Source organism: Pyxicephalus adspersus, chromosome 1, assembly GCF_032062135.1.
Source record: "Pyxicephalus adspersus chromosome 1, UCB_Pads_2.0, whole genome shotgun sequence".
Taxonomy (NCBI): Eukaryota; Metazoa; Chordata; class Amphibia; order Anura; family Pyxicephalidae; genus Pyxicephalus; species Pyxicephalus adspersus.
The window spans coordinates 4,320,781-4,338,497 of record NC_092858.1 but is presented as its reverse complement, the minus strand read 5'-3'; the positions used below and the strand labels follow the sequence as shown (position 1 = coordinate 4,338,497).

The 17,717-nt window shown below is 46.2% G+C and overlaps 2 protein-coding genes across 5 annotated transcripts in view; one reads left to right on the top strand and one right to left on the bottom strand.

Annotated features, from left to right (window-relative positions):
* The window catches only part of ARFIP2 (ARF interacting protein 2), a 36,785-nt gene extending 23,590 nt beyond the window's left edge, over window positions 1-13,195 (bottom strand). Inside the window, exons 1-5 of one of the 4 annotated variants that reach the window (XM_072400961.1) lie at window positions 12,919-13,195; window positions 10,243-10,328; window positions 7,961-8,066; window positions 5,379-5,487; window positions 580-642 (exon numbers count right to left, since the gene is read on the bottom strand). In XM_072400961.1, the coding sequence (XP_072257062.1) occupies window positions 580-642; window positions 5,379-5,487; window positions 7,961-8,066; window positions 10,243-10,328; window positions 12,919-12,978 (424 nt within the window). In that variant the 5' untranslated portion in view covers window positions 12,979-13,195. The remainder of the gene's footprint in view (window positions 1-579; window positions 643-5,378; window positions 5,488-7,960; window positions 8,067-10,242; window positions 10,329-12,918) is intronic. The other 3 variants (XM_072400970.1, XM_072400954.1, XM_072400978.1) reach the window with 3 other exon arrangements.
* Window positions 13,196-13,208: 13 nt separating this feature from the next.
* TIMM10B (translocase of inner mitochondrial membrane 10B) lies at window positions 13,209-16,680 on the top strand. The gene is made up of 3 exons (XM_072400990.1): window positions 13,209-13,601; window positions 14,419-14,514; window positions 15,653-16,680. Exons 1-3 carry the CDS (start codon window positions 13,572-13,574, stop codon window positions 15,899-15,901), a joined length of 375 nt encoding a protein of 124 aa, XP_072257091.1. The 5' UTR covers window positions 13,209-13,571; the 3' UTR covers window positions 15,902-16,680.
* The last annotated feature ends 1,037 nt before the right edge of the window (window positions 16,681-17,717 follow it).

Here is a 17,717-nt window from a genome sequence, read left to right as displayed (position 1 = left end):
CAGCTGTATATATGGAGGATATGGAATTCTGTGTTATGGTTAAAGTCAATGTAAATGCTGCAGCCATCATGGTATAGAAATAACAATGGGGGTCTTTGGTAGTGCTAAAACACTTCCTGTCCTAGGGGGCAACAAAAGCGATGTCTCAACCCTGGTTTTAAATTTGGTGCATCGATAGAAGAATTTAGAGTGTCAGCCAAAGCATTTGGACAACATGGAGAAGGGTTAGAATCTTTTTACATCTATCCTTTGCTACTGGAAGCAAAGGGTGCAGTCACTGGGACAGGAAGTCAGGACAAACCACCCCAATGGGGGACACAGACAATGAATTGCCATTTACTAAAGCTTCTAACCGTTTCCCCATAAAACGCCATCGACAAATTGCTTTGGTTGGAGTTGGAATCCCATTAATTGAAATGATAAAAGATTTGCGTAGTGTGGGTGTTAGTACGAGGCGCTGACAGGAGGAAAGAACCAGCCGGAACATGCGGAGAAGACAAGGCTTAGTGTCAATTGATAGTTTAGGCCAAGAACCATGCCGAGGTTAATTTACAATAATAAAAAAACCAGGCCAGAAACCTTGTCCCTCTGCTGTCAAAGGTCGCAGTCCAATGTAGCGGGGATTTATCTGCACCGCTGGCCCTAAACAAAACCACAGACAGTAAAAAAAATGAGGCAACGAGGACATTAAGTGGGTGCAGTGTATATAAAGTACCAGCCGCAGTGCTCTCCTCCGCCCCTTTTAGCTGGGCGCACCGCCCGGCAATTTTCAGTAACCACCCGGCTGTTTCTGGGTGGTTACTGAAGAGTTTGGTAACAATAAAGGGGCTGCCACTCACCTACAACTTAGACAAAAATTCCGGTGAAAGAAGGAGGAGACCAGGCCTGACAAATATTAGGTACTGCATATTACAAAAAGGTTTATGGTTTCCCATAATGGCTCAATGGCCATCGATATTCTGCAGATGATCCAGCTTCTCCCACAATTCAGAAACGGCACACTGACAGGCCGTTGTGACCTAGAATTTCCCTAAAGCTACGTACACACTTCCAATAATTATCGTTGGTAAACGAACGACGAACGACCCTGCACGATATCGGCGAACGATCGTATAGCACCGATCCTGTACATGCAGATAACGACACGATCGTTCGCAGATATTGTACACACAATAGATGCGATCGTTTGAGCGATACAGGAAGTGACGTGCACGACAGGAAGTGAACGAACGTTCGTTCATCACGCATGCTCAGACCATGGACGATCAATGAACGACCGTACACACGATAGATGGTAAACGATCGTCGTCCAATCCGATCCGCCGGTCCGGTCGTTCATTTCCAGCGACTATTCTCGTTTGTCGGCGTCGTTGGTTACTTTTTTTACGAACGATTTTTGACCAATCGATCGTTCGTCGTTCATTTCCAACGATAAAAATTGGAAGTGTGTACGCAGCTTTAGAATGTTGAAGCCTTGGGCAGAAATTGCTTTTATATTTTACCGTATAGGGAACTCTAAGGTGATCAATGTATCCCCGAGGAAGCAAGATTCACTTGAGAAACGCATCGGGCTCATTTTTATTGACTTGTTGAAAAGTGACTTTTCAACCTACAATATACTTTTATATTGATTTTGTTTATTTATATCCTAATGTGGACATTTTTAATGCAAGATTTAGCCACTCAATCTCTACTTATTCCAGTCTGTTTTGTCTGAGGACCTGGTATTTCTTGTTACATTATTTTGTGAATAGGGATGGGCGTTCTGATTACACTTGGGGAATACCTTTGTTTCTTTGTATGCTATACCCACCGCACACAACTGATGGATCTAGTCCAGGATTGAAAACATATTCGCAAACAATGTTAGGAAATCCATTTCCAGTTTGCGGGACCACCCAGGTTCTCCCATGATAGACTATATTCTCCAGTCTTGGAGAGCTTTAATAAAATAAATTCTCTGTGTACAAAGCCAGTTCCATAGAGACCTGGTGTGACCGGACTGATTAGACTTTCAGCTCCTCTGTACAGAAATTGTAATGTCCCCCCACAGTCACACACTATTATTATACATTTATATAGCTCTGACATATACTGCAGTGCTGTACAGAGAACACTGAGCCCATCCTATCAGTCTCTCTACAGAGGAGCGGACACTCTAATGTCCTCCAACAGTCACACACTATTATTATACATTTATATAGCTCATACAGTGCTGTAAAGAAAGCACTGACCAATTCACATACACAGAAGGCAATGTAGGCTATCCTCCCAGTTTATGTTTGGATTGTGAGATGAGATTGGAGCATCCGGAGGAAACTTTTGCATACACTGCCAGGAGGAGAATACAAACAACCCTGACAGAGTCTCTATTCAAGAAAGCTCAGGGAGAGAACACTACGGAGCCCCAAACCCCTTGCGGGATGACTCTGTACACGTGTCGGCAATGGTGTGAAGCGAATTTCTTCCGTCTCTGATATTTATAGCGGTGGATTTAGCAATGCAGAAACTGAAGTGTTATTTGTGATGTGGCAAGGCAGGCAGAGAAAAGTCTTTTCTATATTTCTAGCAGAAGATACGAGAAGAGTCCCTAGCAGAAGATACGAGAGGAGCCCTTTCTATATCCCTAGCAGAAGATACGAGAGGAGTCTTTTCTATATCCCTAGCAGAAGATACGAGAGGAGTCCTTTCTATATCTCTAGCAGAAGATACGAGAGGAGTCCTTTCTATATCTCTAGCAGAAGGTACGTGAGGAGTGTTTTCTATATCCCTAGCAGAAGTTATGAGAAGAGTCTTTTCTATATCTCTAGAAGAAGATACAAGAAGAGTCTTTTCTATATCCCTAGCAGAAGATACGAGAGGAGTCTTTTCTATATCCCTAGCAGAAGATACGAGAGAGGTCTTTTCTATATCTCTAGAAGAAGATACAAGAGAGGTCTTTTCAAAACTCTAACAGAAGATATGAGAGGAGTCTTTTCTATATCTCTAGCAGAAGATACGAGAGGAGTCTTTTCTATATCTCTAGCAGAAGATAGGAGAGAAGTCTTTTCTACATCTTTATCAGAGGATACGAGAGGAGTCGTTTCTATATCTCTAGCAGAAGATACGAGAGGAGTCTTTTCTATATCTCTAACAGAATATACGAGAGAGGTCATTTCTATATCTCTACTAGAAGATATGAGAGAGGTCTTGATTTCAAATGGGCGAGAGAGGACTTACAAGTGCTTTCCATGTCTCCCCTACATTTTCTAAACGGTGCTCCCGCTCAATCTAACCCTACATCAAATCAAAGCACCAAACTGTGTTTCTCTTTGTATTAAAGTGTAAATACCTTTTTATTCTTCCATGTAATGCACAATTCCTAACAAACTTTGCTCTTTGCTGCTGTTTTTTTCCCATGACAGGGCTTAATCATAGACGCAAACGTGATGTCTGTCCATTCCCCAGCAGCCATGCTGCTTCTTGATGGTGTGCCTGCTGATCCTGCATTGAGAACAGTACAGATATGGGAATGTCATGAGAGGGGAAGAAATGTGAATGACATAAGTGGACCCTTTATAATTATTAAAGCCATAGGGCTGCAGAGTAATGTACCTAGAACTATATTCTCCATACTCTTGCAAAAATGAGCAATGGATTCTTAATGAGCAAGGGGAAGTAGAGAACTTTGAAGTGTTTGGAAATACCCCCTACCCCAGCAGCATGTACTTACCTGCCTTTGTTATTATGTTCATGCTCTGTTTCAAGTTGAGTGGAAAAGCAGACAACAATGGGATTCTGGGATAGGGGATCCAAAATATTCCCCAATCTATGACCGGCCTTGACAGACATGAGATATATGAAAATGACTGCCTTGGTAAATTGTCCAAAACATACCTGCAGCCATCACTGCCTGAGGCTGAATATCAAAAAAAATGATTGGACAGGCAAGGAAATTAGCTAACTCTAAGTCAGTGTTTCTCAACCTGGGTTCCCCCAGAGGTTGCTGGGGGGTCCTTGAGCAATGAGCAGTTTGTGCCTCTCAGGTCAGTTTAAGTTACACCAATGATCTTTTCGGCTATCTGTAAGGGTGACATTCCTCCCAATGGCCAGCAGTGTAAGAAGCATTCTTCCTACTGACCACCAATGTACTATGATCTGTGGATATAGTAAATATAAAAGGGGTTCCCTAAAGACTTGAACATTATTTCAATGGTTCACCTGTGTTATAAAGGTTGAGAAAAAAACACTGCTCTGGAATCTTACCTTATAAACCGGCACTGAAGGTGACTTTTGCCACTTCCACAGACTCACCCTACAGACTAAAGCTCAGTTTCAGACCTACAGAATCCCCATCTTTGGAAGATGCAGAAGTCTGATAGAGGTTCGCCCACCCACCTGTATGTTCACCCACCCATAAGTCTTACCCCTTGTTTCACTCGTCCTTTGCTGTCTGTTATGCCCAGTGCCAAATGAAAACCAGAAGAGAGAATTGATTGATGTATACAGCCTGTTTCATTAATGGGATCAGTGTGTGAGAAATATTAGATTCCCACTATCTTACATGAGTAATATTTATGAGAAGAACCAAATCTGACATAACGCACCCTATGCAAGTAACTCCTCTCTTCTAAAAACAGAAGTAGCGTCTTTAAGATGTAATATGTTATAGGGAACACCTAGAAATGATAAATATGCATAAACAATACTCTAGAAAATTTTCTAGGAAATTTACCTTGGAAATATAGCAGTGCAGTTTCTAGTATGGGAGCGTTTCTAGGCACTCCGGTGCTTACAACTTCAAATCTGTATGTCTGCAGTGTAAGATTTGCTTGTTGTAACTGCAGATCTAGTGATTTCACTGCATATGTCTTACTGTTCTCCTTGCTGGAGGATATAGCAGGAAGCAAAGGGCTGCCAATATGCCACTTTTACAAGAAAGTGCAGAATAAAGCAGGTCAATCAGCTGCAGGGAGACCAGGGCCAATAATGGTTACTTTATTGTTACATGGTTACAATAATGGTTACTTTAAGTCCTTTGCCTTGTGTCTGCTTTTTTTGGATACAGCATCAAGAATACAGAAGAAACGTTGTCTAATCCAATACAGATCCACTGACAGAAAGGTTGACAATGACAGAAAGAAGAAAATCTATTGGGGGCAGATCCCAAAACAAACTAGGCCCAAAAACAGAGCAAGAAAATGAAATAAAAATGATCCAAGTACAATCGAGCTGCTCAAACCAATCAGATTAAATCTGCCAAGGAAACTAGAACAGGATGTTCCTATTACTGGCAAACTAATCCCACGGTTCTGCCCCAACACAGAGAGGCAGAGAATGAAGGCATCCACAGTGCACAGAAAAGCCAATGAATAAAGACATGCGGAGACCCAACTTACCTTTCAGGCTGCCGGTGGGAATGATCCCCTCTGTACTTCCTCCATATCCACCGGACACAATACTCGTCTCGTTTAGGTTGGGGCCAGAAACCATAACTTGTTGCAGATCCTGCAACAGGAAAAAAATTCTAATTCTAATTGCAGAATAAACACAAATCCGACACAAATAAAAAGAATGAAACAGAGATTAGATTTAAAGGGATAGATGTAAAGTTGTGTCATTCCATCAATCAGGACAGGAGAAGAAATGGCAGGAACCTGAAGATTATAGAATATGGAAGAGTGGGTTTCATTTATCAATGTGTCGGGGGGGATGAGCTCCTACTGTCAATCCTGCCTTATGCTATCCACTTTCTTATATTCCGTGCCTCATTCGGACTGGTAGTTAGGAGTACCAGAAGAAAGACAACCTGAGATTTTTATATTAAAGAGGAGAGATAACGCTCCAAGATAGATATAAGGGTTTAGTAGGGATCTCTATTTTAAAAACTCAAAGGCCATTCATTGTCAGAGCATGCAAAATCATTGCTATAATGCAAAACAGACAATACAGCCGACCATATTCTGCATACTGACTGATGATTTACTACTACAATACAGACCGGCCCTAGGATAGGACACTGGTGGTAAAGACAGCTGAAATTAAGAAACCAAGAGGGAGGAGAAGGAAGCATACTTGGGGTAATGACAGTAGATATGATAGAAACATTCATAACCAGAAATTAACACATTGGATATTAATAGGAACAGGGGAGGAGAAGGAAAGGTTATATTGGTGTTAATGACAGTGGAAGCCCGGGAATCATACATAACCTGACAGACACATTGTCCCTGATTTATGAAAGCTCTCCAAGACTGGAGAGAATACACTGTCAGAAGTGAACTGGTGATCCAGCAAACCTGGAATGGATCTGGTACAGGATTCAAAACATTTGCTAGCAAATAGAAAAGGATTTTTAAAAATCCATTTCATGTTTTCTGGATCACCCAGTTCACTTCTGAAAGTGTATTCCCTCCAGCCTTGGTGAGCTTTCATAAATCAGGGCCATTGATTGGAGAAAAGAAGGAAGGACGCTGGGGGTAATGACTGCAGAACACCATTATATTATTTTATTAATATTAAACAGGATTTATATAGCGCCAACATATTAGGCAGCGCTGCACATTAAATAGGGATTGCAAATGACAGACTAATACAGACAGTGATACAGGACGAGAGGACCCTGATATACCATGCATAACATGACATGAACACTTCAGAGACCAGGAGGGGAAATGAGAAAGGAGGAGGTTGGTGGTGATAATATGGGCAAATCAGAAACCTAGAGGGATGAGAGAGAAGAAGAAGTGAAACTGGTGGTAATGACAGTAGATGAGATTGGAAGATACATAACCTGACAGATTGGATAATATTAAGGACAGGAGAGGAGAAGGAAGGATTATTGGTAGTAATGACATTGCAAGCCCGCGACTCCTACATAACCTGACACAGACACATTGGTGACATCGATTGGAGAACAGAAGGAAGGACGCTGCGGGTAATGACACTGGAACATACATAACCTAACATGGACATTTTAGGAGGGAGGGCAGATGAAAAGGAAGGACATTGGTGATAATGACAGTAGAAGACAATAAAAATGTATAACCTGACGTGAACACATCTGAGATAAGTAGAGATGTGAGAGAAAGAAGGTAGAGAAGTAGTGTTACCTCTCTGCCTTCATATTATCTGTCCAGCAGCTTTCAGCATCCTCAGTTTCCCTTTAGCTGTGCAGAGATTTGCCTTTCTAGCATCCCCTGCACAGCTGAAAAGGATTACAGAGTATGTGGAGCAGCCAATGAGCCGAGTAATTCATGCTCCCAACTCGTCCTGCTATTTGCTGCTAGCCTTATTTATACCTCTCCAATTCCAGGCTCTGGTTGTTGGAACCTCAGCATTGCTACCTGAAATTTGCTCAATTACACTCCATATTGTGCCTTTTTGGATTCCTGACCTGTGCTTAACCTAGACTACTCATCTGCTGCCTGCCCTGACCTTTGCCTGATCTCAGACTTTGCCGTCAGCCCCTGCCCTGACATGGGTCCGCCTACACCTTGCCTCTTGCTGTCATCCTATTCAATACCTGCTCTTGGCTGTCCCTACACCAAAGCCTTCTGCTTTGCTTGCCCCTGGTGGGGAAAGCCTGGGGGCCACAACCTCCTGCAAAGTATTTCGGTAGCCACTAGGTGTTACAGCCCATCACCACTTGTGGGGTACTCTGGTGAAGACACCCATACTCTGCGCCCCAGTTAATCCCATGTTACCTGCCAGGGGGCGCTGTCCTAACAATTAGTAATGATATTAGAAGATCAGGGGGACGTACCTATCCTGACATTAGGACATTTAGACAGTAGATGAAATTGGAAGATACATAACCTGACCTGGAGGGAGGGAGGGAGGAGAGAAGAGAGGGAGGGACGCTGGTAATAATAACATGGACGAATCAGAGACAAGGAGATGAAAGGAGACAATATTTGGCAGTACTGACCACATAAGAAAGGAGCTTTGGGCTGTTTTAGGATTCTAAGACCGAGGTTACCTGCTCCAAACTCTCGTCTTCATTAAGGGTCCCGGAGACACCATTGCTGCTGATGGGGATTTCCATGGTGGCAGCTTTACTCATAATTCCTTCAGACATGGTGACCCTGGAGAGGACAATGTGAGATGCTCAGACATATTGCACATACATGCATTCTAGGATAGAATCAGAGAGATATTGCTGGCTTTCCTTTCCGATTACCCCACAGACACCCAGATTCCCGATCTGCTAGTACAGCCACATGTTCTAATCTCAGTAACGGCCATTTCAGACTCAAGGGGAGCCAAAGCGTGAACTCAACTGCAGTCCAGTCCTCTCCCATTAAAGTGAATCGGAGCATTCACATGCCAAACCTTTAGTCCTTTGCCCACAATATTCAACAATTTGCACAAGCCCCAGTCTCTCAGGGGTGCGGGACAGTCTCAGGGCTGTGCAGGTGGGCTGCAAGTGCAGGAGGGACACATCCTCATCCAATAGAATTAATTGGGCCGCTATTATATTTCAGCCATGATTATTGGTGGATCAGGAATGGGACTTAAAAAGGGAGTTTTTTGGGAGTGGAATGTAATCCCCTCTTCTAATAAGCACAACTAATGAATTTTAGGTGGTGGCCCCATCCCAATACAAGAAGCAATTATCAGATTTCTGTAATCTGACCAATATAATGGTCCTGGCTGGAAGCAATGCCGGCAGTGGAGGAACTCTGCACGTGGAATACGCTGGGTATCAGCAGGGCGGGGGGAATGCCATCTGATGAAGACTTTTCCAGGATATACAGAGCAGGAAAACCTGTTCTACTGCAAATAGAGAGAACAACTATCCAGAGACAGGGAGGAGCGAGGAGGAGAGAGGGAAACTGAATGGAGAGAGAGAGAGAAGAGGGATACTGAATGGAGAGAGAGAGAGAGAGAGAAGAGGGATACTGAATGGAGAGAGAGAGAGGGAGAGAGAGAAAGTTAGAGAAAGAGGGAAAGAGAGAGGGAAGAGGGATACTGAATCGGGAGAGAGAGAGAGAAAGAGACAGAGAGAGGGCGCACAAGAGAGAGCGCGAAAGCGAGAGAGAGCGCGAGAAAGAGAGAGAGCGCGAGAAAGAGAGAGAGCGCGAGAAAGAGAGAGAGCGCGAGAAAGAGAGAGGGAAGAGGGATACTGAAAAGAAAGAGTAAGAGAGGGAAGGACAGCGAGAGAGAGAAGAAAAGAAAACAAAGAAAGACAAGACGAGAGAGAGAGAGAAAAAGAGCGACAGACAGAGAGCGGAAGAGAGACAGAGAGCGAGAGAGAGACAGAAAGCGAGAGAGAGAGCGAGAGAAAGCGAGACAGAAAGCGAGCAAGAGAAAAAAAAAGAAAAGAAAGAGAGAAAAGAATGAAAAGAAAAACAAGACAATAGAGAGAGAAGAAGAAGGAAAGAGGGAGAGGAATACTAAATGAGTGGAGAGAGAGAAAATGAGAGAGCAAAAAAAGAGAGAAAGGAAAAACACATAAGAGGAATAAATATAAGAGGGATGGAGAGGTGCAGGATAAAGATTCTATATGAAGGAAAGAGGGAGGAAATAAGAGAGCGAGGGAAGAGAAATACTTCATAGAAAAGAGAAACACAGAGGAGAGATGCATAGAATTATTTCATGTACAGCGCTGCGTAATATGTTGGCGCTATATAAATCCTGTTTATTAATAATAATTATAAAAGGAAGGAGAAAGGGAAAGTAAAGAAGAGAGATAGAGATGAGTGAATAGAGAATTACAGAATGAGATACAATCAGAGTGTAATATGGGGGAGTAAGGGAAAGATCGGTGTGGAATAACTCGATGTGTACATCCAGAAGTTTATACTCAGGGACTATCCTGCAGGATGAAGGAATGTCCCTGTATAGCAGCCATTGTTCCTTGAGTGCCCCCTCCCCCATATCACTTCGCCCCCTCCCCCCCGACATGGGAACAATTCTCCTCATTGCATATAAAACTTCCAATCAATTTTTGTTTCTATAACAAGAAATCATTTCTGCTCTGTACATTCTATTACTTCTAGTGATTTGGGTGGCCCGATCCTGCCCGGTGTACCCCGTAGGTTGTATCACCACACAGGGACACAATTGTCACCTCAAATCACAGGTAGGGGACCGAGTAACCTATTGCATGGTCCCAATGCAACATCGCCAACATTGTGCCCCCAACTGGCCAGCCAAACCACAAGCTGCATGCCATACCGCTGGTGACAACATAACGCAACAACATGCACCTCCAGTGACAACACTCATACAATGTACCCTCCTAGTGACAACACTGACCTGTCCCCGTACCTGGATATGGCTGTGAGAGGTTGCAGGGAGAGACACACCTGGGTTGGCAGGAGGGTGCATGCAGAGGACAGGAGCTGGGAAGAAGTAAAACATTTACTCACCTGCAGACATGACACAATCTGATTACACTATAACCAGGACTAACCAAGCGTCATCACTAGCTGGAGCCACACCACCTTCCTCACCTTACAGCCAATCAGAAGCCGCTTTACCTTCACCTGTGCCAACTGACCCCACCCAGCACTCCCAATCATAACCCTGCCCAGGAATACTTCACCTGCTGGAAGCTGATCCATGATCTCTGGATAGAACCCTGGTTACATACACAATGGGCCCGATAATTAATGCCCTTTTCGAGGGTGGAGAGGATTCACTTTCATCTGGGTGATCCAGCAAACCAGGAATGGTCCAGGATTCAAAACATTTGCTAACAAATCTATTCCAGGTCTTCTGGATCATCCAGGTTCATGAAAAGTGTATCCTCATAGTACAGATACATTACTCCAGCAGCAGTAGGGACTAACGAGTGCTGTTCGTTCTATAGAGAGAGGAGGAGGCGTCCCGCTGCGTTGCCCCCCATTGTGGTCCCTAGCCATTGGTCAGGTAGGATGATCAGATGCTAGGCGGATGATTGCTGTGGGAAAAAAGCTGAGCTATGCATGCGCAGCATTGGCTTTGGTTGCCAGGATACCGGAAATTCTGCGTATGCTGGGAATGAACTCCGGCACACCTGTGCAGGAGTTATGTCATCTCCAGGAAGAGAAGAAGACGACGAGAGCTGGGAACCTCGGGGTGTTTAAATTGGGTTTTAGATTTTAGTAATGGTAGAGCGTTCCTCAGCTCATGCAATTCTCTATAGTGGCCCTGCAACGCATTGTGGAAGGGGCAATTAGGGCACTCCCTCTATCATAGCCAATCAGAGCCTCTCACAGAACGCAGGAGGCGGCGGCAGTGATTGGTCAGACTCTGGTAGCCTCCAATCCTGGATAGAGGATGATAATTGGTGAGGTCGGCCATTTCTTTTTTTGATAATGGGAACGCTGAGCAGAAATGAGGGCCCTACAGGGAGTACAGCTTGGTATTTTGCACATATACCCAACCCATGCAAGGCAGAGACAGGTTCTCTTTATTGGTGGCCCCGTTATAACTTTCTATTTCCCATACTTGGTATTTCCAGGTATGGGGATCATGTGACAGCATAGGCGCTTTCTAATTGGCCACCAAGGCACTCAGCACTGCCACATGGGGTGACAAGAAAGTTCTTAGCCCACCTCTACCTTGTCCTGTGTTCAGCTTACCACTCCCTGGATATGGTGGCTGCATTACTTTTTATTTTACTCAGTGATCCTGCCAGGCAAATACATCTTGTCCTTGGATGATAACACTCGCTCACTGTACAAAAAATGGAGGAGCAGCGGTTGTTGATGGTTGATGCCACTATTTCTGGCTAGACACTAGAGGGCAGCAAAGTGGCTGCAGTGTCAGCTTCCTGCCTATAGGAAAACTACACGTCCCATGATTCCTTGCATTGTGTATAATGGATGGGGGTGGTCACATTTGTAGTCTCGGCTCTGTACAGCACAATGGAGAGGCTACAAATGAAGTCATTCTGACTGAAGCATCAATTGTACCTGCAGGTATTAGGGATACACATGAGGTGAAAAATATTTCTATTTATGGCAAGGGATGCTAATATCAATCAGGACCTGGGGGGAGGGGGGCAATCTGTGCTGCGATCATGTCTGGCCAGACTGTGTCGGCCAATCAGAATGGCCGTATGGCTTCATCAGGGGCCAGCTGAATGACATCAAAGTTATGAAGTCCCCTGACCACCGAATCCTCCATCATCAGGGAGTTACCTGAGCACCGGCATCGAATCCCCCTATTGTTAGGGAGTCAGGTGACCACCGGCATCAAATCCCCCCCTTGTAAGGGAGTCATGTGACCACCGGCACCAAATCTTCCCATTGTCAAGGAGTCATGTGACCACCAAATGCCCCACTGTCAGGGAGTCACCTGAGCACCAGCATCAAATCCCCCCTTTTCAGGGAGTCATGTGACGACAGCACCAAATCCCCCCATCTTTATGGAGTCATGTGACCACCGGCACCAAATCCCCCCATCGTTATGGAGTCACGTGACCACCGGCACCAAATCCCCCAATCGTTATGGAGTCACGTGACCACTGGCACCAAATTCCCCTATTGTCAGGTTGTCATGTGACCACCGAGAACAAATCCCCCCCATTGTCAAGCAGTCATGTGACCACCAGCACCAAATCCCCCCATTGTCAGGGAGTAATCTGACCACCGGCACCAAATCGCCCCTTGGTCAGGGAGTCATGTGACCCCCGGCAACAAATGTCACACAGATATAAGTCGGAGCTCTACCGGCAGGGTACGTCATTGGTGTAGATCACATGACCACTACCATGGCACTGGTCACATGACCAGCACAGGCTTCGGCACTAAAGAAGGCGCCGGTTAGCATTCTGCGGACTGCGTTTTCCGGGGATATCCGGCAAGCCATTACACACAATGCAGGCTGGGTACACATGACACACGATGACCCCATCGGGGGGGATTGCAGATTTTGGAAAGCGGTTGTCATGGCGATGTTGTCATGGGATATGGAGGTCTCTTACAGATGCGTCCGCTCTTTTACCTGGTGCTTAGATGCTGGACATTCGGCGGTCACTCTAGGCTGCGGACGGCGGTGTCTCATGCAGTCTCTGCGGATGCCTCTCTATCAGCGGCGGTCTCTCATTCTGACAGGGAGCTGTCTCTGGAGGTCTCTTGGTGGTCTCTCCTTCAGGTGTCAGGCTTCAGTCTCTGTCAGCTGTCACTCACAGCAGTCTCCCCTCCCCCCAGGTGTCTCTGTCTCTTCCCCCCGGCTCTCTCTTTCTGTATATCAGGCTGCGCTCTCCGGCCTGCGCTCTCTCTGTGTAATCCGCTGTCTCTGGTGGGCGGAGCTACAATGACAGCTGCCCCCCAGCTCGCCGGAAGTGGACGCGTCGCCTTGAGGTATCGCCGCCATGTTGTGATTGGCAGCGCCGGAAGTTTACCTAGCGAATAAACTCTAAGGTAATAGTTGGTCTTCAGAAAGATGGCGACGGTGAATTTTTTTTCCCTGCTAGGAGCAATTAGTCTCCGGGAGGATGGCGGCGACTGGAATTCAGCTGCAAATTGATTATAGGCTGGATGTTATCTATCGCCCAGACGGAAGTTGAGGCGTGGCTTCGCTCTAAGCCGGAAGTGGTCTCTGGGAAGATGGCGGCGCCCTAAGGTCACAAGATTGGAGAGCGGTGACCGGTAAAAATGGCAGGAGAGGAACAGCAGCTCCGCAATGTGAGGAAACCGGGGGTTCATTAAGCACTAACATTCACAATTTCTGTACTACCCCACCACTGGAAATCTTACCGAAGGGTCTATAGAGGTTGTCATTGATTGTTGGGCTCATCCTCATTATTGGGGAGAATAGAGTTAATGAGAATGTCTTAAGATTTAATCACCATCGAACTATTACAGGGGAAAGATCAGCATCACAGCCACACAGGGGGCATTTATGGGGGGGTGATAGAGCTCTGTGTCAGTATATTTATGAATATATTGTATGGTAATACCTGGGGGGGCGGGGTAAAATCAATGAGTCCCGTGTGTGTGTGTGTGTGTGTGTGTGTGTCGGGGGAGAGGGGTAAGCATAGGAAGTGATAATGCCCAGGTTTGTGGGAGATGGTGACAGGAAGTAATGGTGCCAGGTAATAATGGGTCTGTGGTGGGGGGGTGACAGGAAGTGATGTTTCCCAGGTTTGTGGGAGATGGTGACAGGAAGTAATGGTGCCAGGTAATAATGGGTCTGTGGTGGGGGGGTGACAGGAAGTGATGTTACCCAGGTTTGTGGGAGATGGTGACAGGAAGTAATGGTGCCAGGTAATAATGGGTCTGTGGTGGGGGGGTGACAGCAAGTGATGGTACCCAGGTTTGTGGGAGATGGTGACAGGAAGTAATGGTGCCCAGGTTTGTTGAGGGTGGTGACAGGTAATGATTGGTGCCCAGGTTTTAGGGAGCATCGGAAGGTTAGCAGTGCCCAGGTTTAGTGGTGGGGTGCAGGTTTGAGGGCGGTGACCCATATTCATATACACAATTTTCTCTTTTTCCATGGCAGCTGCGGGACTTCCTGCTGGTCTATAACAGGATGACGGAACTGTGCTTCACCCGCTGTGCCAAGAACCTCAACTACAGATCCCTGACCATGGACGAGGTACTGCATGCCACATGTGGTGTACATGGCATTGTCCTCCATACACTCTGGGATTTGTCTGTCATAGTGCTGGAGATGTACTGGGGGCTCCACCCAAAACTATATCCCAGCTTTAGAGGTTCTTCTGGCAGAAATATGGCCAACGCTGGTCTGTAAATGCCGGCTGCACCAATCCTTTGGCTCATCTTCTGAGACACTGACCTGTCACAAGTAAGCCGATAAGGATGTCTGATCTCTTCAGTGACTTCACTGGCTGCATGCTGGTTCTTGGTTAGTGTCTCAGAAAATACTGAAGGCAGAGACAGCCAGGTAATTTGACGTTTCAGAAAGAAGTCAGTAGTGGCTTCCATATCGCTCAGAGCAGGCTTCCTGCAAGGTATTCAAACATTTTAAATACACCAATTATAGATCTTTCAGAAAGAAATTATAGGGGAATCTGTGGCTGAACTCTCCTTAAATTGTGAGGTGCCTGGCTGACGTGCCAGGTCAGTGGCTTCAGTACTTTCGGGAATGGTGGGGGGGGGGCAAGGTAAATGATAAGAGAGGGTGGGGTGGAAGAAACAAAGTGATAGTGGGGGAAGGTGAACGTTGCTAATGGTGGTGGAAGAACACGAAGGATGACGGAGGTTGTGAAAGGCAAAAGGATGACAAAGACGGTGGAGGATGGCCCCTGTAGGTGGGATAAGGTGGCGGGTGGCCCCTGTAGGTGGGATAAGGTGGCGGGTGGCCACCGTAGGTGGGAGAAGGCGGCGGGTGGCCACCGTAGGTGGGAGAAGGCGGCGGGTGGCCACCGTAGGTGGGAGAAGGCGGCGGGCGGCCACCGTAGGTGGGAGAAGGCGGAGGGCGGCCCCGGTAGGTGGGAGAAGGGAGAGGGTGGCCCCTGCCAGGTGGCAGAAGGCGGAGGGCGGCCCCGGTAGGTGGCAGTAGGCGGCGGGCGGCCCCGGTAGGTGGCAGAAGACGGCGGGCGGCCCCAATAGCTGGGAAAAGGTGCAGGGTGGTCCCGGTAGGTGGGAAAAGGAGCAGGGTGGCCTCGGTAGGTGGGAGAAGGCGCAGGGCCCCAGTATGAGGTGAAGCTGTGGAAGATTGTGTGACGAGCCCACTACATGACACCTAAATAACCTCTTCTCTCCCCTAACAGGAAACATGTCTGGACAGCTGCGCTACCAAATTCATCCGCTCCAACCACCGTCTGATGGCAGCGTATGTGGGACTGATGCCGTCTGTTGTGCAGCGCAGGATGGCGGACATTGAAAAGCAAAACAAAGAGTTAGAGGCAAATGCTGAAACCAATGTGGATCCATCACTGGAAGCAAAGCCTGAAACTGCCATCCCCGCAGAGCCAGCGATTGACACGGATAATGTATCCATAGCGTCAGGATCTCAATAAGGACTCCACAGCCACCAATCCGGCACATTTCCTGTTCACCAACGCCGGGACTGGGCAGATCATTTCCATGGGTACAGCGGGGTCCCCATCAGCCCTGCAGAATAATGACGCTTTGCCTGGGGGCCGCTGGTGGCTTAATATGGTGGCAATCTTGTTAGTCATGCAAGGAGTATTGGCGCCACCATGAGGTGTGTGTGAGAAGTGTCTATTCTGGATGTAAAAAAAAAAGTCCTTACATAGGTTCATGTGTAAGTGATGGGTCATAAATAATAAAGTGGACCTTCCATGGTAAATACATTTCCAACATGTTACAATAAACACCTACAACTCAGTTTTAACTTCAAAAAGCCATCCTTGAGCTCCAGTCAGTGACTTTGTCTAACCTAAGATGATGTCATCACTCTACTGCAGGCATGAAAAGGCATTTCCTCAGTCTCATCTCCCCCTCAGTAATCAGACTGCAATGTTCCAACTTTTTCACAAGGTGAGAGGCTGCAGCAGGAGCCGATGTTTGTGATCACAGAACTGATATCATTGTGTCATCTCCGAGCCTTCTTTTGTACTGTGACCTGTCAGCTGATCAGAAACTGTTCTAAAATACAAAGAGCCAATCACAAGGAGTGAGAACATCAGGGAGAAGTTTGGTGTGTTTTATGTACACACAGAAACAAATAAAACTCTTCAGACATATTGCCTGGTTTTATTACTTTGCATGGAGGCTGCCAGAGTGGGCCCAGAAATTATTGTCTCATTGATGTTTATTAAAGTGATTTTCTTATGTTTTTTTCTTTCTTTATTTTTTATCCAGAATAGGTATAGGTGCTGTAGATTTTGTGATATAGCCTTTTATAATAATTGATTCAATGTTGTATAGAACATAGCACACTAAATCAGCAATATGATCTACCTAACAAAGCTAATTGGCCAATATGATGGCTGTACATGGTATTTACTAAGTGACTATGGTGTGACTTTGGAGGAATCTGTACACAAGAAAAACTACTGGTCCCAGAATTCTGTGCTGCAGAGGAAACTCTGCCAACCAATTGGCTAAGAGGTGTGCTGGAAGAAAAGAGGGTGATATGGAGGGAGGGAGTGTGCAATGGTACTCAGGCTCTCTAGTCAGGTCACTGCACCTCCTTATAGATGCAGATTAATATGGGATATATTGTATCAGCACCCCTACTGGGCACATGCTGCATTACAATACATTAGTGGCCTGGAGCTCCACTACCAGGGGCCCCATCTCGGCTCTTTTCTCCCATTTTCTTGCATTGGTGCGCAATTGTATTACGGGACCGGAATACCTCATAATATAGTTACACAAAACAAGGAAGAAATGCCTACTTAGGGCAGATTGGTTGTACTCCGGCAGTTACCTGTGTGTGGGTGGTGTTCTCACATACCTGGCTGGAGGATTATGTCATGAGAGGGCTTCCCTTTCACCTCCATCTCCCTGGAGGGGAAACAGGGCACAGGTGCTGGCAGAGCATAGAGGACAGAGCAGCTGTAGATCAGGAAACAAGCCAGGTCAACAACAGGTGAGCAGGAACAAATTGGTCATGTGACAAGCCAGGTTAGTTGGAACAAACAGTGGTCAGGTGATAAGCCAGGTCAGCAACAGGTGAGCAGAAACAAGGGAAGGTCAGGTGACATGTCAGGTCAGCTATAGGTGAGCAGGAACAAGCCAGGTCAGCAACAGGTGAGCTGGCCCAAACTGTGGTCAGGTGACATGCCAGGTCAGCAACAGGTAAATAGGGACAAACTGTGATCAGGTCACCAACAGGTGAGCAGGGACAAACTAGTCAAGTGACTT

Excerpts from the sequence above, each read along its gene's own strand:
- TIMM10B (XM_072400990.1), top strand. The coding sequence starts at position 13,572 with ATGGCAGGAGAGGAACAGCAGCTCCGCAAT. Across the intron at positions 13,602-14,418 it reads AGGAACAGCAGCTCCGCAAT|CTGCGGGACTTCCTGCTGGT; the intron begins GTGAGGAAACCG and ends TTTCCATGGCAG. Across the intron at positions 14,515-15,652 it reads GATCCCTGACCATGGACGAG|GAAACATGTCTGGACAGCTG; the intron begins GTACTGCATGCC and ends CTCCCCTAACAG.